The 27,851-nt window shown below is 42.6% G+C and overlaps 1 protein-coding gene across 1 annotated transcript; it reads left to right on the top strand.

Moving 5' to 3' along the window:
• Positions 1-381: 381 nt before the first annotated feature.
• Positions 382-27,851, top strand: MUC13 (mucin 13, cell surface associated). The gene is made up of 12 exons (XM_088832123.1): positions 382-433; positions 2,438-3,031; positions 7,228-7,350; positions 9,063-9,169; positions 13,865-13,920; positions 17,451-17,614; positions 20,438-20,563; positions 20,879-21,008; positions 21,650-21,687; positions 23,329-23,413; positions 25,987-26,188; positions 27,679-27,851. Exons 1-11 carry the CDS (start codon positions 382-384, stop codon positions 26,186-26,188), a joined length of 1,677 nt encoding a protein of 558 aa, XP_088688249.1. The 3' UTR covers positions 27,679-27,851.

The raw sequence follows: 27,851 nt of genomic DNA, 5'->3' as shown, positions 1-27,851 counted from the left end.
GCATGAAGGGCCCAGACTCTATTACTGGGTGTTTAGAGGAATGGTGACCTCCTGAAATGTGATAACTTGGGAATGTTTGGGATATAAAGACATTAACATTCCCCCCTCCACCCTAGAATCTCCCAAGGACGTTTGGATGGACTATCGTGAGTTATTTTGGACTATGAGACAGAAAAAATAATTCGTAAGGTCTGGTTCACCTCTTTGATCTCAAAACCTCGAGAGAAACCTACGTTATACGACCAAACCCTAACTAGTAATTGCCTCTGTTGGGTTTGACGTCAGTTGATGACTGGACTTTGAACCCGAGAGAAAGTTTAAAAGAAAGATAGCTGGAGGCAAATCATTTCCTTCCTGGATTACCTAGCGAGAACATCCAAAATGAAAGCCTTAGCTCACCTTGCTCTTTTTGCCCTCCTGTTTCCAGCCTTAGGTAAGGAACACTTAAAAATTTTTCATTCCTTTAATCATGTTTGTTGTCTCTGAGATAGAATCAGCAGGCTTAAGCTACTAATTCCCACCGCCCCGTTAGGTGGACTGTGCTGTGGATGAAGTTTCCTAGGGGCTCAAAGGCACAAGGCATTTCAGTCTGTGATGAAGGCAGATAGAACAGTAGTGAAAAGAAATTTCTGGACTAGGATTTGGGGTTCAGAGAGCCTGAGATTTGCCCTTGAAAGTCCTGAGGCCAGACAAGAGCAATTTAGTAGTTCCAAGGGCTCAGTGCCCTAGGATCTCCTTCTCTTTAACCCCCAAATGTCATTTGGGTCCTAATGCAGAGCATGGACCTGGTTTAGTCCCTGAATGTGGCATCAAGAGTTTTCTGCCCCTTATACATGGGAATTAGCGTTTACCTCTGGGCAAATCCCTTAATCCCCTGAGTACTGGTGGCACTTCTGTCAGATGTTGATGCTCATATCTGTTCCATGGGCACTGTTGGGCACAGGGTAAGCCCTTGATAGGTGAGAGTAGCAGCAGGAGCAGGGCAGCAGTCGTCAAAATGGCCAGCTGGTCAGCTATTCTCTTGTTTCTGGAAGAACCCTTGCCTATGACTGACTGGTTAAACCAGGGCCTGTTCAAGGTGAAGAGCTAGATTCTACCATCCAGGGGTGTCCAGACCCAAGGGGAAATCTGGTAGCATCTTCAGAAGTTTTCTATATCTGAAAGTTTAGGAATAGCTTCCTCACTAAAATTTTTCTTTTAATTATTTCTTTTAAACTAACCATCATTCTCAGAGCTCTTGGAGACAATTAATGGTTCTAGAAAAGTGATTATGGGATCACTAAGAGTTTACTACTTCATGTGTCCAGGGATTCCTAAGAGTGGAAAAAAGGTGACTTTGATGATTACCATAGCCCTTAGGGCAAAGATCATCTCCATTCATCTTATTCTTTAAAAAGTTCCTGTGTCTAGAATTAAGCATTGGGTGCACTCTGATGCTGGGAAAGGTTGGGGGTGGGAGGAGAAGGGGAAGACAGAGAATGAGATGGCTGGATGGCATCACCGACTCTGTGGACATGAGTTTGAGTGAACTGCGGGAGTTGGTGATGGACAGGGAGGCCTGGCATGCTGTGATTCATGGGGTCCCGGAGAGTCGGACACAACTGAGCAACTGAACTGAACTGACTGAACTGACACATCACTAGAAAACATCTTGAAAGAAATTTGATACATTAAATACCTTAATGGGGGTATTTTTCATCATTCTCTAAACATACCCCCTTCTCTACCATCCCTCAACTAATATGTCCCGTAATGGAAAATTGGGGTAATTGTCATGAACTGTAAGGACGAAAAGGAAGCCACTTACAGGTGGTAAACAGCATCCCCTGGTGGCATTTTCAATTGTCCTCATTGAGAACTACTCTGAGGAACATTAAACTCAGACTGACAGTTCTGCAACTACAGACATAAATGATATTACATCTCATAATAATATGTTTATATTAATATATAATTATATTTCACATTATAGTAATAAATTATAATTAATAACATATAATAATTAATTATAATTAATTAATGCAATAAATGATATTAACTTCATATTTTTTTAACCAGCTGAGCTAACAGGCCAATTGCCATCATCGTACTTTTCAGTAACTTTTTTTTTTTTTTTACCATGATGCACAGCTTGTAGGATCTTAGTTCCATGATGAGGAATGGAACCCAGGCCACGGCAGTGAAAACCCAGAATCCTAACCACTAGGCCACCCACCAGAGAACTCCCCAGTAACATTTTATCAGTTTTGTCTGTTCAATTTTTAATTTCATTTATGTCAGTTTTTTTTAGAAGTAGTCATGCATTTTTATTTTTAATAAAGTCCACTGCATTTATTTTTCAGGAAAAAATGGATTACTAATTAGTATTAAACAATAGCAACTGCCATTATATGTTCAGTGTTTTGTTTTCTGAAACTTGATATCTTTATTCTTCCAGCTGTGAACCAAGACAGTGCCATCTCAAGTGCCTCTTCAACCACAGATCCTACAACCTCTACTGACACAAGTGCACCTACTTCTACCACATCCACTACAACCCCTACCGCCACAAGTACACCTACTTCTACCACATCTACTACAACCTCTACTGACACAAGTACACCTACTTCTACCACATCCACTACAACCCCTACCACCACAAGTACACCTACTTCTATCACATCCACTACAACCCCTACCGCCACAAGTACACCTACTTCTACCACATCCACTACAACCTCTACTGACACAAGTACACCTACTTCTACATCTACTACAACCTCTACTGACACAAGTACACCTACTTCTACCACATCCACTACAACCTCTACTGACACAAGTACACCTACTTCTACCACATCCACTACAACCCCTACTGTCACAAGTACACCTACTACCACAGAGCTTGTAACCTCTACCGACACAAGTACATCTACTGTTGCCACAGAGAGTACAACTCCTAACCCTGCTACGAGTACACCTACTTCTCCCACAAGTAGTACAAGTCCTGCTACCACCTCGAATACATTTAGTGCTACCATGCATACTCCAGGTAAGAGCAAGTCCCTCAGATCTCCTCACTAAGGAGTCATAGTATTGCGAAGGATGGTGAGTATGTGTGTTCTGCCAGAAAAGGGAAGTGTGTATAAAGAAACCCAAGGTGTCCTTGGATATAAAACCCTGGAATTAAAAAGTCTGGGTCACACAGGCTAATAGTGATGGCAGAGATGCTAAAAGATTACCTGCAGATCCATTCTATTCTTTCCTCAAGCTATTTGCCAGATGTGGAATATTTTTATAAACTTGGACTTTGTGAAAGCTACTTTTGCAGCTTCCCTCTCCCTAGGAGATTTTTGGAAATAGTTTCTTTTCTCTGAGGTCAGGTGCTAATAAGCACTGATGAGATCTCTAGCCCCACTACTAGATCCTCGGTCTACTGAAGAAAGGAGTCAGTTCTACCCTGATTCTTCATCAAATGTTATTGAAAACATGTGACATTACCAGGGCCAAGGGCCAAAGGACAGATGTTTAGGGATACTGTCTAAGAGATGAAGATTGACCTCTGGCCTAAGTTATTGAGACAGGAAACACTTGCTTCTTTTCCCAAAGTTTGGTATAGAATAGAAGTCAGTAAACTTTATCAGTGAAGGCAAACTAATAAATATTTTAGGTTTTGTGGGCCATAATAAGATCTGTTAAAGAACTACCCTACTCAGCCATATTAACATCAAAGCAGCCATGGACAATATACACATGAATGTGCTGATTGTGTACTGATAAAACTTAGTTTACAAAAACAGAGGAGGATTGGCAAGAATTGGCTTATGAGTCATAGTTTGCCAACCCCTGTTCTAGAAGAGTCCTCAAACCTATGTTTAAAGGATCTAGATAAACCCTGTTATTCCCAGTTAGGGAAACTGAGGCCCAGGGAGGGCAGCCACTTGCCCGGGGTCAAAGAGCAAGTTGATGTCTTCCTATACATTCTTCTTTTGGCTTCCTCAGTAATCTTTAGTAGATCTAAGAAATAAATGATTAAGGAAATGGAGCCAGAGGGTGCACTGAAACCTGCTTCCCAATCTTCTTTCATGTTTGGAGGGGCCACTGTGAAAGCTAGGTAAGGAGGGACACAGCTACACAATCAGTTCTCCTTAGTCAGGAAAGGGAGCTTTTCTATGTCATTTCTGCTTCCCTAGATCCTCTCTCAGAGTAAGGCAGCCTTCTTGTGTTCTGGCCCTACACTAACTGTGAGGCATGGGCTAAACCAATTCTCTTTTAGCTTTAACATACTCACCCGTAATAAGAGATTATTGAACTAAATAGCCACAAAATCCTTTTCCCACTGTAACATCCTATGACTTTATTCCTGGCACACAGAAATGCTACCAAGTCTGTCCTTTATTGCCAAGGAGAAAGCCACACTGGGATTTATCTGACCAGTATATCCAAAATGGTGCTGCACTCGATTTCTTCCCTAGGCCTTTCCAAATCATCCTTGCAATGTGATTAAGGCTTTGTTAAAAAGCCATTTACTTTACTTAGAATATTGGTTAACACCCTGTTAGAGAGCTGACCCTTATTGTTGTTTGTGATACTGCACTATGCCTCCTGTGTCCAGGTAGCCTTTTTTTTTCTTTTGCTCTTAAAGATATTATTTTTAGATAGAATTTATTTTTTAGAGAAGTTTTAGATTCACAGCAAAATTGAGAGAAATGTAGAGAGATTTCCCATATTTCCCTGCCCCCATTACCTGCACAGCCTCCCTTATTATCAGCATTCCTCATCAGAGGGTACATTTGTGACAACTGATGGATCTGCACTGACACATCATAATCACCCAAGTCCAGTTTACATGAGGGTTTACTGTCGGTGTTGTATATTCTATAGGTTATCATGAAGACTATTTCACCTTCCTAACAAGAAGGCAATGGCAAGCCACTCCAGTACTCTTGCCTAGAAAATCCCATGGATGGAGGAGCCTGGTAGGCTGCAGTCCGTGGGGTCACTAAGGGTCAGACACGACTGAGCAACTTCACTTTCACTTTTCACTTTCACACTTTGGAGAAGGAAATGGCAACCCACTCCAGTGTTCTTGCCTGGAGAATCCCAGGGACGGGGGAGCCTGGTGGGCTTCTGTCTATGGGGTCACACAGAGTCGGACACGACTGAAGTGACGCAGCAGCAGCAGCAGCAGCAACAATCTGCTGTACTCTGCCTATTCACCCCTCCTTCCCTGCTAACCCTTGGCAACTGCTGATCTTTTGTTGCCACAGTTTTGCCTTTTTCAGAATGGCATGTTGTTGGAATCACACAGTATGTAGCCGTTTCAGATAGGCTGCTTTCATTTAGTAATATGCGTTTAGGATTCCGCCATGTTGATTTTCAAGGCTTGAACATGAATAATATTCCATTGTCTGGTTGTACAAGTTTGTTTATTCACTTACCTACTGAATGACATCTTGATTGCCTCCAAGTTTTGGCAATTATGAACAAAACTGTTCTAAGTATTCATTTGCAGGGTTTTGAGTGGAAAAAGCTTGGTAAATACTAAGTGAATACTTAGCATTTATACTGGGTAAATACTAAGGCTTGCACTTGCTGGGTCATATAGTTAAGTTTAGTTTTGTAAGAAACTGCCAACCTGTTCTGAAATGGCTATATTTTATATTTATATTCCCACCAGTATGAGAATTCCTCACTAGCACTATTTTATTTTTTAATAAAAGTGAATTAGGTCCATAGTTATAGATAAAATAGCTTAAATGGGGCAAAAGTATATGCAGTACAAACTAAATCTCCCTCCTCTCCAGACTCACAGATAGAGAAAACAAACTTTGGTAACCACCAAAGGCTGCTGCTGCTAAGTCACTTCACTTGTGTCCTACTCTGTGCGACCCCACAGACGGCAGCCCACCAGGCTCCCCTGTCCCTGGGATTCTCCAGGCAAGAACACTGGAGTGGGTTGCCATTTCCTTCTCCAATGCATAAAAGTGAAAAGTGAAATTGAAGTCGCTCAGTCGTGTCCGACTCTTAGTGACCCCATGGACTGCAGCCTACCAGGCTTCTCCATCCATGGGGTTTTCCAGGCAAGAGTACTGGAGTGGGTTGCCATCGCCTTCTCCAAACCACCAAAGGGGAGAGGGACAAATTAGGAATATGGGATTAACAGATTCAAACTACTATGTCTAAAAGAGATAAGCAACAAGGATAATTATATAGCACAGGGAATTATAGCCATTATCTTGAAATAACTTCTAATGTATAATCTGCAAAAATACTGATTCACTATACTGTACACTTGAAACTAACATTGTAAATCAACTATACTTCAATAAAAAGAGACCATGTTATATACATTGTACCTTATATGTAGTTTTTTTTTTGAGCAATGATTTCCACCTATGGAATCATAAGAATTTTAAGACGGCTCTGAAGGTTGTCAGTCATTCAACCTATTCTGAAATCAAAGCTCAGAATCATTTCATTTGACAGAGGGAAATGGCTAGCCAAGATCGCCATTTGGCTTAACTGGTGATTTCTCTTCTTGGATCCCGTCAGTTTTCCAAAGATAGGAAAGATGCTGCACACTTTCTGATCTAGGAATCCTCGCCAGTGGTATAGAAACCATAGTAATATTCTTTTCACCATTTATTCAGTCATCCACTCAGAAAGCCAGAAAGTAGAGTGGCCCTTCATCACTTCCTCTTAAAATTTTCACTGAGTTAATCCACGTTATTCTCTTCCCTTTCCTCATAGCTCTGTATACCACATACGCTAACCAGAGTATAATATCTAGTTTTGGGTGGGGGAGAGTTTTTTGCCTGGTCATCCCTGTAAGTCAGTCATTCATATCTTCCTAAAAAAATATGGTGCTTTCTCTAAAATGATTTTGGAGCACCCCACCTAGTATTAGAGGAGCGGACATCAAAGTTCTGGAGGATCTGTGAAATCCAAAGTATTTCCTTATTCCTTGCAATTAGAACACTGGGATCTCTTTCTGAGAAGACTGTTACTCACCAACCTCTGACCTTTACTATTGACAAGTACTTGGCTCTAGAATTTTAGCAACAATCTTCCTAGAGACATAAGAAAATATGGGTTTGTTTCTAGCTGTTCTAAGGGTATACCATGGCATAACACAGCCAAGTAATAGTAAGTGCCCAGGAGGGAGACATGAAGATTTAAAAGTATATTTCCAGGTGTTATTTGTTGTCACTTGTGCATTTTTAATCTCTTTCTACTGTATCTCAGGTCCCAGCACACCTTGCAAAGAGGATTCCTGTAAGGGTGGTTCTTTGTGTGTTAATCTGCATAATGATTATTTCTGCCTGTGTTCAGAAGGATATTACTATAAGTCTTCCACATGCAATAAAGGTGAGTTACAAAGGATGAGCAATGGAGATGTGCATCTCAGGCCTAAAGGGAATAGAAAAGTTAAAATAATGACAAAAAGAGCTTCTGGAACATTAAAAGGAGAAGAAAATTTGGAGGCAGCAAAGGCCAGTCAAGCGGAAAAAAAGTTTCTGTCTTTATCTCAGTGGAACCTAGTGGGAGAGGAAATGGACCAATTCAGATATGTGAACTAGTTCTAGAGGTATGGGAGGGAATGGGTCCCTTCACTTTATCTGGTTGAAAGATCAGTGCCATGGGGTCAAAATGAAAATGATAGGTGTAGAAAGGTAGGTGTGTAAAATGATAGGTGTAGGTGTGTAAAACTACAAAGACTGCATAAATACAAAGCAGTGCTGTTACATGGGGACACTCACACAAAATGAGGTGATTTCCTAAAACGACAGTCAGACAAGCCAGGAACCTGGTCTCTGACTTTGGCTTAGTTTTTGACATAGGATTTGCTTGTACCATAACACCAAATTGTATTTTTGGAGACATAAGAACGTCTCAGCTCTGGAACGGCAAGCCACTCCAGTACTATTGCCTAGAAAATCCCATGGATGGAGGAGCCTGGTAGGCTGCAGTCCGTGGGGTTGCTAAGGGTCAGACACGACTGAGCGACTTCACTTTCACTTTTCACTTTCACACATTGGAGAAGGAAATGGCAACCCACTCCAGTGTTCTTGCCTGGAGAATCCCAGGGACAGGGGAGCCAGGTGGGCTTCCGTCTATGGGGTCACACAGAGTCGGACAAGACTGAAGTGACTTAGCCGCAGCAGCAGCTCTGGAAATGGACTTTAAGAGCAAATTGACACTACACTTTTTTGGTTAGATCAGCTGGTGCTATAAAAGTCCAAGGCTGTTTCCTGAGCTATATGTTTTTGTCTGTTTTATGAGAAAGAAATATCACTTCTTGCCAACTGCACTGGAAATGAATGCATTGTGTTGGCACATGGGTTAGAGATATCCCCAAGGCCAAATGGCTGTTCCTGTTGTTAGCACGAGTAATCTCATTTTGGGGATCCACTCTAAGGGAATGACCCCAAATATAGAAAAGTGTTGTGCATTGAGATGTTTGTGCAAACTTTTTTTCCTTTTGAATAATTAAAAGCATTGAAAACAAAGAGTGACTGCCTCAATGAAGGAAGAGATGTGTTTCATAGAATATTATATATCATTTAAAATCATAATTATGAAGACCGAGTAATGATTTGGAAAAATGTTTACTATTCAGTTCAGTTCAATTTAGTCGCTCAGTCGTGTCCGACTGTGACCCCATGAATCACAGCACGCCAGGCCTCCCTGTCCATCACCAACTCCCGGAGTTCACCCAAACTCACCCCCATCGAGTCGGTGATGCCATCCAGCCATCTCGTTCTCTGTCGTCCCCTTCTCTTCCCGCTCCCAATCTTTCCTAGCATCAGAGTCTTTTCCAGTGGTAAGTAAAGAAGACTCATGATATAAACTTGCAATTATATAAACTAGACACAAACACACACACAAAAGAGCTGGGGGAAATATACCAAAATGAGAATAATTGTGATAGGTGAGGTTGGGTTTGGGGTAATGTTTTTCATATTTTCAGAATTACTGTAGTATCTTCATATGTTTAGAATTAAAAAATAATCTATGCTCTAAGCAAAACGGACCTTCTTTACATTGAATATCACAGAAAGATTCTGCTTGAATTTCAGGAAAGATATTCCCTGGTACAATTAAGGTCAAAATATCATACACATCTGACTTTGAAAATAAAACTTCTGAGGCATATCAGAGTTTATACATTCAAGTTACTACATTTGTAAGTATTTTCCAAACATCCTTTCTCTGTAAATATTCTTTATTCTAACACTGACTTGTATAGACTGGCATTTGGGTGGTACAGGTTGGTACGGCTATCCCAGTGTTTCAAACGGTGAAATGCACCCTTATTGGTCTGCAAACAGTAGCTGTTCCAAATTCCCAGTGCCACGGCTTCCTGGTTGCCTGGGTTCTTCCTCTAGGACCTGGGGGCCTCCCTGTGATCCCGCAACCAGAGGTAATACCTGGCACGGACAAGGGCCTTCAAAAGCCACTTCTAGCCATGCCATACTCTTTCTTACAGAGCTGATTGAGTGGGCAGATAAATGTAATGCTGTTTTAAAATAAATTATTTCCATAGAAATGGAGGGAAAAAAATTGAAAAATTGTATTTTTTCCTTTTGCATACATTTGCATACATTTCTAGACTAGTCTGGCTTCTTTAACATCTGGAAGAGGAACTCCGGAATTAATAAACATTACTTCTTTATCCCGTTGTCAGAAAGGTCAAAATGAACAAATTTCATTTCGCGTTGATTACTGTGAGTGTGTGTGTTGACATGGAGGAGATGGAGACCTCTATTCTGGACCCACATGTCAGGAAGGTCTGGAAGGTCTCAGAGAGGGTGTCCAGCCAGTGTTTCTCAAAATTTAGTTTTGAAGGGAAAAATATTAGGTTGGAAATGTCTCTCAGAACTCTAGGTGAAGAAAGACTTGAAAAAACTAATGTCTTAATGGGGGCCCAGGAAGCATGATGGCCATGAAAATGGACCACAAAGTACATCTAGTGACAGATTAAAAATTATGTAAAGAGGATGTAAAATGAATCTGATGTGGTTGGGGGCTCCCCACCTCAACACTGTGGATTTAAGAGGCCGTTTCTTCCGGAAGTGTATAAATTAGCCTGCACGCTGAATTTACTAATTAAAAAATGAGAAACCAGAACTATAAAGGTGGCATAGAAATACACGAAATTATTCTTAAGTAATTTTTTAAAACTTTGAACAGAGTTACAGATTTTGCCATTTGTTATAAACTGGTATACGTAATTTAACCAGAACCATGAGAAAGTTGGTATTGTGTGAATTCTGAGGCACTTTCAACATGTTGTAGGAGTGATGTGGACTTTCTTGAGTTTTACACATTCATAAGTGAATGGTCTGGATCTCGTGCCTTTGTTGGTTTTCTGTGAGCTGTAGTTTCTGGGAAGTGAGCTGCTCTCATTCCTGTAACTCTTGTAATCCAGTCATTTGTGTGCCTCCTTCATGAGGATTCAGTGCGGCTGTGGTGCTGTTATCCCTCTGATAGGAACTCTAACTCAGTGTAAAGCCCCAAAGATCTGTTACTTATTTTTATTTTATATTGTACTATATTTTATTTATAGTGTTGTGTTTGTTTCAGGTGTATAGCAAAGTGATACAGTCATATATATATGAATTAACAAAAGCAGTTCCCGTCTTTTGATGGGGAGCTCGTGGTTTATAATATAAATGGCATTATTTTGAGAGAGGGATAACTTAGGTAAGGCATTGAGTTTTTTTTTCTTTTTGCAGCTTAAGGCAGTTGTAAAATAACTTAATGTAGCTTTTTGCAACTGTGTATTCCATAGTATTTTTTTCATTTGGTGATATTTTAACTGTTATGTTTATGGCATTGTGCTTTGTACCATTTATTAAATTTAGAAAAAATACATAAGTAAAAGATCAAGAAAAAAAATAAAAATTATGTAAAGAGGATGAAGACACACCTTTTAAGTCAAAACTCAAAAGATGTCAAAGATCCCTGTTGTACAGCATAAGAATGAATGTGAGTTCTGTCAGTTTTGTGTTTTAGTAGTTGTGTGTGCTTTTGGCATGACACTAACTCTTAATCTTGTCTTCTCAGTTTTCAAATGAAACTCGATTAGATTAGAGGCTCTAAAGTAGAAGCTACCATGCTTTATGGCTTTTGTGTTTTTAAAGAAACCAATAAAGCATTTTATACAAATTTGAAAAACAATTAACGTTTTACTCTATGACTGTGTGTTTCCATTTGAAATTACATCATTATAAGAGAGTTTTGTTATTAGAATTGGTAAAACATGAAAAAATATTATCCAAATGATCTTACAGATAGTAGAGGGAGAGCATGTGCTCATGACCAAACAGCCGGTGCCTGGCATTGCTGTGATAAAAGCTGTCTGCTGTATCCCAGGCTTGCCCGAGCCCCTTTGCCTTACCTCTTGTGCATGAGGGGCCTGCTGGCCGTGACTTAGCTTCTTACCCTGGATCCACATTCCAATTTCCTGCTCAGGCAATATTTGGCACATTGAGGATAAGCAACACCGGTGTTTCCATTTCCAGGGAATCCTTCAGTTGTCTTATGTGGCTTTAGTGAGCACTGGCCACTGTGGCCACTGCATTTCCCAACATGATTTGGGTATATGAGTGTCCAGAAGCCTTTTCCTGCTACAGATCTAGGCCCCTGGTCTTCAGAGTCTAGTTTAGTGACTTGTTCAGTCAGGTCTTGATGGTCCCAGAGGTGCCAGGGAGGGGATAGAGCACTTTATAATATCCAAGAAACTTTTAATCTGAAAGGGATATGCCAGAACTCCTTTGCAACTCCTGGAGATAGGAAAAGAAAGAAAGACAGTGTACTTTCTTTAATGTCCTCTTAGCAGACCATGTAGCCGGGGCAGTGCCAGCTCAGGCCCTGAGAAGTCTCTTAGGGTCTATCTTGTCCCGAGCTAGATCCAAGTGGACAGGCTGCATAGGGATTTGAAGTTTCCTTGTTATGCTGTACCTGGCATTTTATGTATATTTCTAATTCACACAGTAGCCACATGGGGAAGATGGTACTATGATACTGTTTAGCAGATGAGGTAGGTAGTCAAGGATCAGGAAGGCTAAGTAAACTGACCGAAGGTCACCCAGCTGATGAGTGAGGATGAGGAATTTGAACCCAGACCTGCCTGACCCTCAGGGCTGCTTCTCCTCACCTGCTGGCTCTGTTGTGCAGTGGGGGCCTGGCAGGCCTGTTTGCATAATTCCTGCCCCCATGCCCAGTCTTTTTGGCCCTTCAGATCAGTAAGTGTATATCCTCAAATCCTCAAAGGATGACCTGGAAGAAGGAAAAACGAAAAGGAAAACCTTTTTCCTATGCCACATGCTAATTTTGCAATCTTTTTTTGGAGATTAAGAAATTTAAATGGCCAATGGTCAACAGTGGAGCTGGATAGAACCTTGGAGGTCATCCAATGAACTTGATCCCATGTAGACTCCCAGTGTTCTGATGGTTTACAGAAATACCATCTCTTCCTGATATTTAAAAGAATTAAAAGGAATACAGACATATTCTGGATACAAGGTTGCTCAGCCTTAACTAGAGTATCAAATTTATTTGAATTTGACTAGAATAAGAGAAATGTTTTAATATCTCTTAAAATTACACTGGTTGCCATGCTCTTTTAAAGTGTGGCAAAAAATAATAAAATTCTTAAATTATGAAAAATTGCACCAACCCAGTTCAACAATCATGTAATAAATATCAAGACTGAGGTCCAAAGAGAGGAAGACATGTCCAAGGTTATGATTTCACATTTAATTTCTTCAATCATCAGTCAGCTTTTGTTTGTTAAGTGTTTCTTGGAGATGGCCCTATGCTGAGTGCTATGGGATGGAAGTTGGGGATGGGCAGGTGTGGATGGTATCATAAGAAAGAGAAAATGAACCCATTCTTGGCATCAAATAACTTACCTTCTAGCTGGTACCTCCACCCTGCCTCCACCTCACCCCTGCCAGAGGTCCCAGCTTCATCTCTGGGACTTGTTCACGATATCTAGAGTTGTTTGCTCTTAGAACACAATTCAGGCCTAATTAGATCTACCAGTGCTGGAGCCACTTCCAGCTCACAAAGCTATATACCATATATTCCATCTCATTTTCTACACATTAGAGCCCTGTTAAGTGGGAATTACTGCTGTCTCAAATTTCCCAGTGAGAAAATGAGGTTCAAAGAAGTTGAATTTTGCAAACACTGACAAATGGAGAAACTTGACCCTTCAGCTGTCTTCTGAGCCACACTGCTCCCAAGCATTGGTGTGAGCTATTCCTTGCTCTGTCTACTCCCTGGACCTGTGCCACCTACTGAAATGCTTTATGGCCCGTTTCCTTTATGAAGCCCTGTCTTGTGCTCTGAGACTGGAAGAGCACTTCTTTGAACTTCCATGGTAGATGGTATTATCTCTGGCACTTACCTCTGTCAGCTTCATGGTGTAATCTGAGGTTACATGGTGTAACTTGATCATAGGCTGGGTCTGCCCATCTTAGTAATCTATGTCTCTGGCATAATGCCTTGGGAAGGCAAGCATTTAAGTCTTCCTTGGGTAAATTGATGAGTGTATGAAGTATGCATATAGGTAAGTCTAACAAAGATGCAAAACTTCACATGACTTTGAAAAGAGAAAACAAGTCAGTCACGCTATATTTAAGAGTGTTGATTTGAGTGCTTCAGGTTTCCATCTCTTTCCTGGGTAGCTCTGACTTATACCAGAATCATCCTATTTTAGAGCAGAAATTACTGAAAGGTGTTAGAGCACATGTAAAGAATAAATTTGCTGTGTTACATAAATGAGTTTAGAAATGGGTTTATATTAAAAACCTAGATATACTATTACTTTTCCCGTAGTTGTTATTAAATCTGTTCTTCTTCTCCACAGTTTAAAGATACATTTAACATTTCTGATTACGGACAGACTGTAATTGTTAAAGTGAGGTAAGTTTGCTGTGGACTCATGGAGTACTTTGGAAGCAGGCTGTGTTCCCTAACTTGTAGTCTCCTCTTGCATTCCCCATATGGCACTGAAGTCCTGGGGTGGCCAGTCACAAGTCAAGAAGAGGTAGTCAGTCTGAGTACCACAAAGGGCCCTGACTCAGATGCACATTGACCCTGGCCTGGGTGGGCAGAGTATAGCCTAGGGATAGCAAGATGTTCCCTGTGAGCAACTTAGCAACTTGCTCACATGGTCCAGGACATCACCTGAATCTGTTCAGTTTGATCCCTTGGCTACAAACCACACCTGGCTATTCCCTGGAATGTGCATCCCAGGGGGCCCGGAGGAGAATGAATGGTTCATGGCCATCTCTTCCTTCACAGGGGGGAATGAGGCAGATGGGAAGACCCCAGTCACCCGACTGGTCACTGAAGGGCCTGTCGTGAGCTCTTTCTACAGTAAGAACAGGCATGCAGTGAGAGTATCAGCATGTAGTGACCAGGGCTGTGTGCTGTTTGGAAACCCAAAAAGGTAGAGGATTCTCAAGAAATTAGTGATTCCATCTTGGCCTTCTCTGAAGCATATTGATACACAAGTGCTGCAGGCTCAGGAAAGAACTCTCTAAGGTAAACAGAATCATGCAGAACAAGCAGCTGTAATGTATTTTTATTTCTGTGCTTTTATTATCACATCTATCTTCATAAACTTTGTCAAATCCTTTGTGGAAAAAGATGAATTCAGAGAAGACCCGCTAAAAGTAGTGAGTTTTGATCTTGGTGATGAGCAAGGAGGCAGTCTAAGGGGAAGCACGGTACAGGCAGCAGGCAGAGAGGCTGGGCCCCAACACAATGGCTGGAAGCTGGAGACACAGCAGACAATACTGAAGGCTATACATCATTGAAGGGTGTTAGGCTTGGTTTAGGGGACAACAGGGAGTTCATGCATCAGGATGACTGGATAAAAGCAGGAACAGTGAGGTATGACAGCAGTGGTAGCAGGTAAACCTCTTCTTGAATCCCGGCCTTGGCACCTTATTGCTATTTGACTGGGTGGGTGTTTTAACCTCTCTGAACTTTTGTTACCTAATCTGTATATCTGGTTTACTGTGATCAACTTTCCCAGAACCCTGTGGGGAGCAAATGAGATACCGTTGGAAAGCTTCCCTGTGCAAAACACCTGGCACGTAGTCAGTTTCAACATGTATTAGTTCCCATCGTTTGCCTTCCAGAATAGGGGACCCTGCAAGTGTGATGGAGAGCTGGTCCCACGGAGTCATTTGGTGGGGAGTGGTTCCCTGAAACTGTGGCACTCCTTCCATTTTTAGGGAGTTACTGAAAGGGAGCCAGGGGAGTTTGGTGACAACACCTTACCTGTGAACTCAGTGTCCTGAGAGGAGCAACTCCCCCAGCTTGGGGGCAGTGGCAGGCAGATGGACCTCAGTCTCACTTCAGAGGGCATTTCTTAGGCTCCAGACCAGTGCTCTCTCCTCGGAATCCCCAAGCTCTTTATTTACTGTCTGAATGTTGGAATTGGAAGGATCCCCAGAATTCCTCCTACACTCCAATCTCTCTTTGGACAGAGGAGGACACTCGGGCTGAGGGAAGTTAGGACTGGTCTTAGGCCACAGAAGATGGTGGCTCCCCTGGGTCTAGATCTCTGGGTTCTTAACTTGGAGGCTAGGGCCCTGGTTCTGAATGCTGCTGCTGCTGCTAAGTCGCTTCAGTCATGTCCGACTCTGTGCGACCCCATAGACAGCAGCCCACCAGGCTCCCCTGACCCTGGGATTCTCCAGGAAAGAACACTGGAGTGGGTTGCCATTTCCTTCTCCAATGCACGACAGTGAAAAGTGAAAGTGAAGTCGCTCAGTCGTGTCCAACTCTTAGTGACCCCATGGACTGCAGCCCATCAGGCTCATCCATCCATGGGAGTCTCCAGGCGAGAGTACCGGAGTGGGGTGCCATCACCTTCTCCCCTGGTTCTGCATATGATAACTTTTAGTCACTTGAGTACACGGCCACTCCATCCTTTCCTTGAACTCTTCCATGAGTAATATCTTGCCTCCTGAACTATATGCTAGTAGGTTCTTCAGATGATGAATGAATTATGGATGGCATTTCTTTCCTAGCCCCACTGCAAAATTATACCACAGATCTCTGGTCACCTTTCAACTGATAAAGAAGAGTTTGTACCAGGTACCCCTTTCTCATTGCCTGGCACCTTCCTCTGTTATCTCTGAGTCCTACCATGAACAAATCATGAAACTTTAAGATTCTAAAGCCAACCTTGGTTTTTGGACTCCTTTTTTTGAGGTGATCATTCCTAAAAACAGAATTTGGTTCATGTTTTGGATTTTCTGGATTGTTCCACAGAACCCATATAGCTGCAAACATTATCTAAGTAGGGTTGGCTGTGTTTTCAAACTTTCGTATTTATTCAAAAGTCAGAATGGAGTAATAGGAAAAAAATAGGACTGCAAAAATATATCCTGAGTCTTAAAAACACATGGCCACAAGTCAGAGAGAGAAGTCTTTTGAAGTCCTTTTTTTTTCTCTCTCTCGGTAGTTGTATCACTTGATTTTTTTTGGATAAATGAAAGAATTAGAACTTGGCATAGCTGATCTCAGGACCCCAAACTGTAGTGCTAGTTAGAGAGAGGGAAAGACCCTTATGATGTCTTGCAGCAAGGTGTGATTTGGTATTACATTCTGATGCTTCCCGGGCTTCCCAGGTGGCGCTAGTGGTAAAGAACTCACCTGCCAAGGCAGGAGACCTAAAGAGATGCTGTTTCCATTCCTGGGTTGGAAAGACTACCCTGGAGAAGGGAATGGTAACCCACTCCAAAATTCTTGCCTGGAGAATCCCACAGACAGAGGAGCCTGGTGGGCTATGGTACATAGGGTCACAAAGAGTTGGACACGACTGAAGCAGCTTAGCATGCGTGCACGTCTGATGCTCCCCATGGTCCCTCCTTTCTTGGGATCAGTTCGCCTCTAGGTCAGGTGTGCCCAGGCCTAGTCACACACACACACACTTTGAAGCTGCCTGCTGGCTTTCTGGGCCCTTTCTGGGAATGATCCAGACTTAATATGGTTGATTACTGCTCTGTGTGCAGAAAGGAATGCATACCCTTTTGTCTCTCTCAAGGCACAAATCTGATATTTTACAGCTCATCAGGAAATCGACTCTTGATTTTCTACAGAAAATGGCAGCTTACTATTTCACATGTCACTGATTCTACTTCTGGTTCAATCCAGGCACCTAGAAATGATTGTCCACAATTTTTCTAAGTGTCTTCCAATAGGACCTTACTGTAGCCCTAGATTTCCTCTGAATGCATGTTGAATAGAGATCTCTAAGTCTATAAATGGCCATCTTATAGTAACCCCAGGCCTCCCTCTTTGAGCCTCAACTGTGGATATAAAACAATGGGTTGGGACTAACTCTGGGAGATTTGAGAGTCTGGGAGGTTTGAAGACCGCTTTGGTGATGCTTTAGTTCAATTCATCAAGTGATGGATTCATTTCATTTTTAGCATATCCACTTCAGCAAGATCTGAAATGCGTGCTGCTAACCAGGTTGTTGACGTAACAGTAGTAAACATTTTTACAGAAACTACAAAGGAAAATGAGACAACTATATCAAATGCCATTAGAAATGCGATTGATACACACTCAAGTGAATTTTCAGGATATGACCGTAAGTATTAAATAATTTTATTCAACATTTACCTGAAGACCTATCTACATTTTCTATTATAAATAAATAGAAGTAATTTTTTATAAGTAAATTTTTTACTTTACTTGTGAAGGGGGCCAGAAGAACTGGATAATTGAATCCACAGACATCTCCGAGTTTTCTTTGAAACTGTCCTTTCTTCCTCCCTCCCTTTCCCCAGTCACTTGACTTCTGCTCATTTATAACCATCCTCGAAGTCATCAAACTGACTAGTTTCTTCCTCTTCTTCGAAGGTGGCCTTGGATAAATAGCCTCTGGACTGGGAAAGATGAAGAAAGGAGGAAACAAGAGAGCTCTATACCAAGTTACAGCTTTCCAAATGCTTGTAGAAAGTTTTACCTGCATAGTTTCCCCTTAGCCAGATCCACATGCCCACAGGAGAGCTATAACAGTTCACCTTTGCTGTTTCATAAACACACCAACCAGGCCTGGCCTTTCCATGAGCCCCTGTGACGTGGAAAACATACACACTCTTTATTTGCTCATTTTTTATTTTTAACCCTATGCTCTTTGTAGTCATTGTTTTGGGTTTTGCTTGTAACAAGCCTGAACTCCTTTGGGACTCTGGACTGTCATACTTTTAATATTCCACCTTTGGTTTCAGGACTTTCTTTTTATATTTTGTTTACGTCTCTCCTCTGAGAACTTCCTGTGCAAACCATGCCAGTTTCTTAAATTACCTGGCCTTCTCCCACTTTTTTTTTTATAGGTCATTGGGAGTCATTTGCAGCTGCACAGTTAGGATTACATTTTCGAAGCTTCTTACTTTCCTGAACTGTTTTCATCTTCCAGAGTCTCATACCATGGAACTACACCTTAGCCTTTCTGAACATTTCCATATTTACTCTCTCAAAGTCATACTCCTGTTTCTGGCTATCACTTGCTCCTTGTCTTCCAAGGAACCAGTCACTTCTACCTGCCAATAAATTTCTCTTTGGGGGTCAGAATTTGGTCCAGAGTAGCAATTCATGCGGAGAAGGCAATGGCAAGCCACTCCAGTACTCTTGCCTGGAAAATCCCACGGATGGAGGAGCCTGGTAGGCTGCAGTCCGTGGGGTCACTAAGGGTCGGACACGACTGAGCGACTTCACTTTCACACTTTGGAGAAGGAAATGGCAGCCCACTCCAGTGTTCTTGCCTGGAGAATCCCAGGGACGGGGGAACCTGGTGGGCTTCCGTCTGTGGGGTCACACAGAGTTGGACACGACTGAAGTGACTTAGCAGCAGCAGCAGTTCATGTAGTCAGAATAGCTATACCTGCCTGGAAGATGAAATTGTCAGCAGGGCAAGACAAAAACTTTCCTGTACACCCTGCTTTTGGCTAGATGAGACTTCTAGCAAGTGTGAGGAATTTGAGAGTCCCCATCAGCTTGGGGATGGACCACTCATAATGGTCATCAAATGAAAATAACCAGTGCATTCTTCAAGATAGAGTTAGGGTTCCCTTTTCAGTTCTTTCATTTGGCTCTACTTGAAATGCCTTAGCTCTGAGCCTGGCAGACTTGAAACCATTCGGCCTCAGCTCTAAGAACTGTTCGTTTGACAACTCCTCTCAGCATCTCTCCACTCTGAGACCAGGCATGTGCTCTCAGATTACCAAATGATGCCAGCTAGAGATGGCCACAGGAGCAAGAACTGCCCAGCACGTGGAAGCGAGAGCTCAAAACTTTTAGAGAAAACACCTTTTGCTGTTCTCTCATTTCTGCAGCAAAGACAGAGTCTGTCTTCTGTATCAACAGTTGTAAAATCTCTTTCTCTGCGTTTTTATTTAGAGGCATTTCAAACAACAGGTGATAAAGGAAGGTTAGTTACAGGCTTGGATGTTTGGAAGAGAGTAACCACTTGTCTTCTACCTGCTCCTATTCTCTCTCCCTAATCTATTCTTAGATTCATCTTTTTGTCCCTAATGCCTTCCAATCTGTTTCTAGACTAACATTCTTAAAAGATGGTTTTCTCATTGCCATGCTTCTGCTCAGAATCTACAATAGATTCTCAGACTTGTAGGATAAGTCAGTGGCCTTAACCTAGCCTTCTAACCCTGCTATACCAATGAATGAACAAAGGAACGATTATTTGAGTCTCTCCTATAATAGATACTTGCATTAGCCCCATTTCACAGGTGGAAGGGACCTTGAACCCACCAAAAATCAAATGATTGAACAAAAAGCCTCCAGACAATCAACTGCAGAGCCGAGAATTCTATTTCCTTCCACCTCACCTCACTGCCTCTCCCCTGCCCAAGTGCAGGCCCATCACTCCCAGACAACAAGCCTTGCCTTCTTTTCCTGGCTTGTTTACTTCACTTAGACTTTGCCTCGGACTATTCAAACCTTTCCTCTCTTTCAAGATTTAGCCCAATCTCCACCTTCTCCATGTTATCTTTGGCTATCTGAGCCCCTGAACTCCCATTGTACTTAAAGTCTGTGCCACAAGTTGCTGGTTGCAGCTTTCTGTGGGTACAAACATGTAACGCTCTGAAGATGGAGTCCAAAACTTATGCAGCTACTGTGTCCTTTGTGGAACCCAGCAAAGAGCTAGGTGCAAAAGAGAGTTTGAACATAATTCTACTGCATGGATTCAATTAATTTTAATTGACTAGTATAAGGAAATATTTACAGAAGAGACCCACTGGGGAGCTGAATTTCAGAATCTTGGATTTTCACTGGTGGAATCCCAAAATGTGTTAAAAGGCAGTGATGACCACAATGGAACGGGGTGTTTTCACATGTTGCCTTATCCCTATTGTCTTGCTAAGTATGTCTTTGAATTATTTGTGCCTCTCAGAGCAAGATCTGTGTGATTACTATGGTTGTAAAAAACCGAAAAACCAAAATGACTGTGACAGTGGTTTACTATGTGAGTGCAAAGAGGGGCTGGTGAGACCAAACCCACAGATGGCTATGTGTGTTGGTAAGTGTTCCGTCTGCTTCAGATGGTTCACCTCCTTCCCCTTTCCTTCTGCATTCTCTCAAAGTACACACTTTCCTGCTCAAGCTTCCATGTGCATTTCAGAGTCTGAGGGATGTGAATTTTGGCTTTCATCCTATGGACCTGAAGGGGGCCTTGGGTAAGAGCTGATGAGGAGGTCCATGTACCACTTCACAGCCACTGAGCACCTCGTTTCACCCAGAAAAAGCAATGTGAAAAATTGTATTCTGTGATGTGTCACTTTGGGGTTGAAGAGGCTGTTTCTGAAAATTACCCAGAAATTACTCTCTTTTGAAGCTTTGGGTCCATCGTGTTCTGATAACTGCAATGCAGAGAGCAAGAGGCAATGCCTAGTGAGGAGCAACGGGAGTGCTGACTGCACGTGCCTACCAGGCTACAAGGAAGACAGTCGAAGGATTTGTCAAGAGTAAGAGAAATCACCCCTTTTCCATCTTTTCATAGCTAAGGCTAGGTGAAAAGGACAGAGCTTATAATGTACGAGTTTAGGTTTGGGAAGTTGGTTCACTGGCATAAGGTACTGAGCATCACCACAACCATCATCAATTTTTGAACATTATCTGTGTTCTGGGAACTACAGTAGGTGATGCTTCTCATATAACAACTTCAGGAATGTATTCATTCCCCCATTTTCAAGTGATAAAACTAAAGCTCAGAGAATATGAATGGCAAGTCCCTGTTCACAGGGCAGCAAATAAGTAGCAGAGCGAGCCATGTGGTTTCACAGCTTGAGGGGTCCCACTAAGTGCTAGGCCTCTGGGAATCAGCTTCACCCAAACCGATGAATCCTCCCAGTGCTCTAAAGATGGAGCATTCAGTTGGTAGCAAATGGAACCACACAGGATTGTGTGCCCACTCAATCTTCCCGAGAGCCGTGAAAGGTACTTACCTGGAAGATTGGGGTGCATAAGGAAGAAACGAGAAAGAGGAGACAGAACGGGGAGAAGACAATGAAGGAAGGATGCATGGAAGACGTGGAGGTTGGGGAGGAACTCTGACCTGCTTTCATGGGTTCTTTACCACAGTTTCCTATTCCTTCTTGTATTTTAGGTGTGCGTTTGGCTACAGTGGAGTCAATTGTGAAGACTGTGAGTAGAAAAGTCTTGCTTTGTTATTAAGCTTCTGAGAAACAGACATTGACCACATTCAAAATTCTGTCCAGTCCCCCAAAGTCTCTGACTTTTTTCATAAAGAGAGAAAAAAATCTGCCTGGAGTTTGTCTTCTGGGTCAGGCCAGTCCATGCCCACCCTTAGGTCATAGGTAGAGCCTCTCAGCTATGGGAAAGAATAGAACTCAGCCCAAGAGATAGGCTGGAACCTCTGGACTTGTCCCAGGCCAAAGAAGGTTGTCCCAACATTGTATTCGTTTCCTGCATTAGATTAAATATTCATTGTCTGCTACTAGAAAGGATAAAGACCAGTGTATTTCAAAAATGTTTATGTTCATAGTGGAGCAAAACTAGAAACCAGACATTTAAATACTCAAATCATCTTTTTGTTTTACTAGTGTTTTTTAACAATTCTTTTCCTTTTTCCAAGTTTGGGATATGTTGTTGTAAATTCAGTTGCTTTGTTCCCTCCCATGCCCTACCCTCACCAGACTGGGACAATACTAACTGTATTATATTTAAAATTTTATATAATGAACTAAACAATCAATGACCCAAGGTGAAGGAAATATTTCTGTTAGTTTCCCAGCCAGCCACAAAGTTAGTGATTAGAAATGCTTTTCTTTTCTACTGTATTTTTTGTGAGCCTGGGTTTGATAAGTCATTTCTTCCTTCTGGGCTTTCAGTGTCTCCACCTATAACATGAGAAGTTTGGATCAGATGACCTTTGAGGCTTTTTTCCAGACTTAAGGATCAATGACCCCATGCATCTTGGTTAGTTAGAGGTGGCATAAAGGGCAGTCATGGAGCAGGAAGAATCAAAGGGATCTAGAGCAGCACTGACCAATAAAATACAACATGAGCTTCGGACTTAATTTCAGATTTTAAAAATTCTACGTAAAGTTTTAAAAGTAAAGAGAAATAGGTGAAATTGATTTTTAATAAAATTTTATTTCACTCACTATATGGAAAATAGTATCATTTTAGCAGGCAATCAATATAAGAATTATTAGAGATATTTTACAATTTATTTCCGTACTATGTGCTTGAAATCCACCGTGTACGCTACACTGACATGCCACATCAGGACGACATTTTAAGCGCTCAGGAACATTAAACAGAGCAGATCTAGAGGAGACTGAGTGGGAATGAACCTCCAGACTCTTCCCTCACCAATCCCATCCAGCGTTTACCTGACTCCTCTATCAGAGACAAATTTAACTCCAACTTAGTTCCCCTAAGTTTATCAGCAAAATCAGTTATGGTGGTGGCAAAGGCAGCAGAGGTGAGGAGGTAGAGTGGACCTCAGGTGAGATCCCACTCCCTGCGAAGCCCGGGAAGGCCCTGCCACCATGGCCTCCTTTGTGTTTATGGTCTTCTTTCATCTGGCAAGTTTGTCTCTTCTGACTGAGTTCTGAAGACACAGTTGGGGGTGACGGTGGACACAGGGTTAAAGGAAGTGAACTGCCCACTCATCCTGGCCTGGAAGGAGGGTCACAGACCAGAGCCCCATTGTGTTCTTAGCCAGAAACCACTGGGAATACCCGTACCTGTGCAGTAGACTGGGGGGCGGGGTCTGCTTGGGGGAAGCTGCTCCTACCCTTCTCTTTTCCCTTTCAGCATTTCAGCTGATCCTCACGATCGTGGGCACCATTGCTGGCATCCTCATTCTTGGCATGGTGATTGCACTCGTCGTCTCCATGAGGTATGGGACCAAGTGTCCCTTTCCTGGGTCACAGCGCCACCAGCTACACTCTGGTTTCCAAACACACCCAGCCTTTCCCAGGCAACAGAAGGAAAAGAAGGCCAGACCTCTCTAATAGCACTGACCCTTTATCATCAGAACTTTCTTCTGATTCTATAAGCTTCACATGCTTCACTGAAGAAAATAGAACATGTGTAAGAGAGCAGAATTTAAAAATCACCCACAAAACCCACCACCCTGAAACAACCAACATTTTGGCATACATCCTTCTAGGTTTTTGGCTACTGTTTAAAATGAATTTTGCATCTTTTGTGCTTTTAAATTTTTTGTTGAGATTTGTTTTTGCTTAATACCATAAAGTGACATCAGAGTTAGCTGCTCAGTCGTGTCTGACTCTTTGTGACCCCACAGACTGTAGCCTGCCAGGCTCCTCTGTCCATGGGATTCTCCAGGAAAGAATAATGGAGTGGGTAGCCATTCCCTTCTCCAGGGGATCTTTCCAAGCCTGGGACTGAACCCAGGTCTCTTGCGTTGTAGGCAGATTCTTCAGCATCTGAGCCACCAGGGAAGCCTATAAAGTGACATAGCAACCATTTTCTGATGTCATTAAAAACACTTTGGGTAGTTTGGGGTTTTTTTGAGCAGGAGCCACTCTTTCTCCTTGTTTGCCCTACAATAAACCTTTATTTGCTAAAAAAAAAAAAAAAAAAAATCAAACAAAAAACTATTTTGTTAGCAATATTTAACTCCATTGATACTGTCAAATATAATTTTCATCAAGTCACCCCTGCCCAGAATCCAACTGCAAATAGCCTAACATTCCTGGTGGTTCAGATGATGAAGAATATGCCTGCAATGCAGGAGACCTGGGTTTGATCCTTGGGTCGGGAAGATCCCCTGGAGAAGGGCATGGCAACGCACTCCAGTAATCTTGTCTAGAGAATCCTATGAACAGAGGAGCCTGGCAGGCTACAGTCCATGGGGTCACAGAGTTGAACTTGACGGAGTGACTAACACAAGGACAAGGACACCTCAGCTGAACCTCCTGGGTTTTAAGTAGAAACCTTATCTCTGCACGGTGTTTCTTCAGTTTGGTGCCTTAAGTGCCCTTTTTAAAAACTTAAATAGCGTCCATTCATTCATTCTACATTTAGATAAAGTTCCCTCCATTAACAGGGATGGAATGCTATCATCTATTGCATTCTAGATGTGCCAAGTGAGAAGCCACTCTGATTAAAACAAAAATGAAAATCTCCTTTTTAAAAGTAGCATTTGGCTTATAGCTTATATTTTGGCAAATAGGTTTTCTTGCACTGTAATGTGAGAGGACAAATAGTTTTCATTCCTAAAATATTTTGTTTCTTCTTTTTTTTTCCTTTCACTCCATTTTGTTATTAACTCCTCCCCAGAGACTTGATTGCAAGTAAGCCAAGCTGGGAACTGGGAACATGGCCTTCCCTTTCCCAGGGGTAGGGGGGCCAGGACATTCAGCTCCGGAGCAAGGCTGCCTCCTCCACGGTGGACCAGCTCACTGCCATGGTCTCCAGGGCCCTCAGAGGCTGCAATAGAGCTTGTGTCCCAGAACAGCCTTGGTTCTCAGTTCGCTCTTCCTGCTGCAGAGCCTGATTTTGCTCTTAGCTCAGCCTTGGATTCATTACTCCTGAATCCCTCCATGAATTAGACTTTCTTGCCCGCTCCCAAGGGAAGGGAGCCTCTTCTCAGCCACCTTAGACAGAAACGTTGTCACAGGGAAGAACTCTGTGGTGGGCTAGGCCGGCTATCAGGGTCAGCAGGTGAGTGGGTCTGAGAGTCACCCTTGGACTGCCCTGTGGCCTTTATGGATGTCTCTGGCCCTACCACCCACTCTAACAGAGCAGCACTGTAGGTGACTGTGGGCCAGAAGGCAAGAAGGGTCATGATCAGAGTTAACCGCCGGAGGGAGGCAAGTGCCTCCCTCACCTCAAATCCTTCCACTTGGCATTGAATGCTTACATTTGAGGTCCTTGAGGGCTCGCAGCAGATCCTGGGAAACTATTTCTCCTTAAGACCTTTATGCCTTGAACTCATCTTATTCATTGAGGTGCTTCTATAGGATTGACTTTGCTTGAATGAAAAACTATATCACAAATCATCCTTTTTCTTTAACTTTTACTATCATTTCCATAAGTAATTCAAAGGCACACTGAAGAATACTGACATTATTAGCAAAATGTAATATGACAGGCAGAATTATTAATGGATGGTAATGTTGGGTCAGGATAATGTTCTGGTTTTGATGGTAACATGGAGCTCACGAGGAGAGTCAGGGAATCTACACGGAATGAAGGACTGAAGTATTACCAGTAATGGACATCGGGTCTGTAGCTTATTCTTAAATGGTTCAGGAATGTTAACAGCTGGGGACTCTGTGTGACAGATGTATGGGAGCTTTGTGGATTTTTTTTTTTTTTTTTGTAACTTACATGTAAATTTGAAATTATTTAAAAAATTCAAATATTGAAAAAAGAATATTAACATTTGCTTCAAGAAACTTGCCACCACTGTCAGATCCTAATTTCTGTTACCAATTACAGCTTCAAGAACAAAGGCAGGGATGTGGAAGAAGAGACCTTGATTGAGAAGGACTCGCAAAATCTGAGACTCAAGGAGACTGGCTTTAGCAACCTAGGAGCAGAGGGGAGCCTCTTCCCTAAGATCAGGGTGAACCTGCCCAGAGACAATCAGCCGGAGAACCCCTACACGAGGCAGGGTGTGCTACCCCGGCCAGACTATTAGGTGAGTACCGTGTGCTTTCTGTTTGCCTCTGTTGAGTGAAGACCCCAGGGCAGCCTGAGACCCGGCTACTATATCAGCAGCAGCCCTGGCTGCCCCGTGGACCTTTTTTATGTTTCATCAGGAAGCTATTATAATTAGCCACCAGTTGGTCCCTAACACTGACCATCTACGTGACTTTAGACACACCACTTAATTTCTCTCACCATCTATTTCCTCAGCTGTAAAAAGGGAAGCTTAATTCAGATGCCCTTAAGGTCTCTTTAAATTATACATTTCTTGGGCTATAACTCCAGTGGTTGTGATGATAACTCCTAGACTGCTGAAGGCCCTAGGACCCCACCTAGGTCTGGCCTGGGAAGGACTGTTGGATGCCTGGTTCTGTTTACATGGGTCCTTTCCAGCCAGCCCATGTAAAGGCAAATCTCTCCTCTCCTCCCCACCCAGACCTCAAGGCGACCTGGTCAATTTCTAAAGTAACAAGTGCAGCTGGTAATATTTTCTTTCCCTTGGGAGGACTTTCAAGGTGAATAGCTTGTCCTCGTGAGATTTGTGTTAGAGAACTGTAGCTGGCACTGCTCAGTGTGACCAGCTGAAATATTGAAAGGACAAAGCCTGTCAGAGGAGACTCCTGCAAGGAGGAGTGACAGGACAGAGGAAGTGGAGAAGGGGCCGGAGACGAGGGGGGGAAACAGAAGAGGAGGGGGGGAAACAGAAGAGGAAAGGAGAAAAAGAGGAAGAGTGGGGAGAAAGGGGAGGAGGAGAGGTGAGGCACCCCAGGAGAGAAGAAAAATAAAGAGGCTGAGGAGGAGACCGGGGAAGGGGTCACAACATCCCCACTTCCCAGGTCTGAGCTCGGCTTCTGCAGGTATTCCAGGTGAGCAGGTCATCCTCTGAGAGTCTTAACGCACTGTGAATATTCTGGGGAAATCTGAGTCGTTTTTATTTTAAAGTCTCGTGGTTGATTTCCCGTTAGTCATGGACTCTAAGTATTGACAAAGTGCGCCGTGTGGGCTTGGACACAGGGTCCAGTCAGCAGTAGTTGAGAGTGCATGTCCCACGGACGCCTGTTGGTCCGACCTGAGGTGAACCTTCCGTTGAACTCACTTCAAGGCCCCCTTTCTCCACACTGGTGGAATGCTTACTTCAAGTATTGCCTCTGAAGAAAGGCCTTTAGTGGCTGAGTACGCATGGGATTTAGAATCTGACAGACTTGGTTCACAGTCTGGCTCTTCCTGCTCTGAGCTGTGTGATCTCTGACAGGTTATTTGACTTCTCTGGGTTAGTTTACTCATCTGTGAAATGGACTAAATGAAGTCTACTTCAGAGGATAAAGATCAAATAAGCCAAAGTGCATAAAGAGCTATTTGAATAATATTATTCAAATAATATTTAAAACAATGTTAATCACTTACGAAACTAAATTTTCTTATACATTTTTGTTGGAATACTTCTTTTCTAAGAGTTCCCCTCCCCTCTCTCATTTTGTCTAGAATTTTGTAAGAATTTGGATCCATCCACAGCCCCTCAACCTAACATATGAGCTTTTATTTTGAATGTTCAAAAGACTGATGGAGAAGGGAGCAGCCTTGAAGATCTGGTACTTCTCTTCCATCCAACATCTAGCCCCTCCGAATGGAAGCTGTGACTATTTACAATGAATACA

This window comes from Moschus berezovskii, chromosome 1, assembly GCF_049115385.1.
Source record: "Moschus berezovskii isolate FMDL1 chromosome 1, NW_MosBer_1.0, whole genome shotgun sequence".
In the NCBI taxonomy this organism is placed as follows: Eukaryota; Metazoa; Chordata; class Mammalia; order Artiodactyla; family Moschidae; genus Moschus; species Moschus berezovskii.
This window is presented reverse-complemented; position numbering and strand designations above follow the sequence as displayed.

Bases quoted from the DNA above. Each gene is read 5' to 3' on its own strand.
- MUC13 (XM_088832123.1), top strand. From the start codon at position 382: ATGAAAGCCTTAGCTCACCTTGCTCTTTTTGCCCTCCTGTTTCCAGCC. The intron at 9,170-13,864 runs GTAAGTATTTTC...TCTTCTCCACAG, and splicing joins ACATTCAAGTTACTACATTT to TTTAAAGATACATTTAACAT. The intron at 21,688-23,328 runs GTGAGTAGAAAA...TTTCCCTTTCAG, and splicing joins TGGAGTCAATTGTGAAGACT to CATTTCAGCTGATCCTCACG.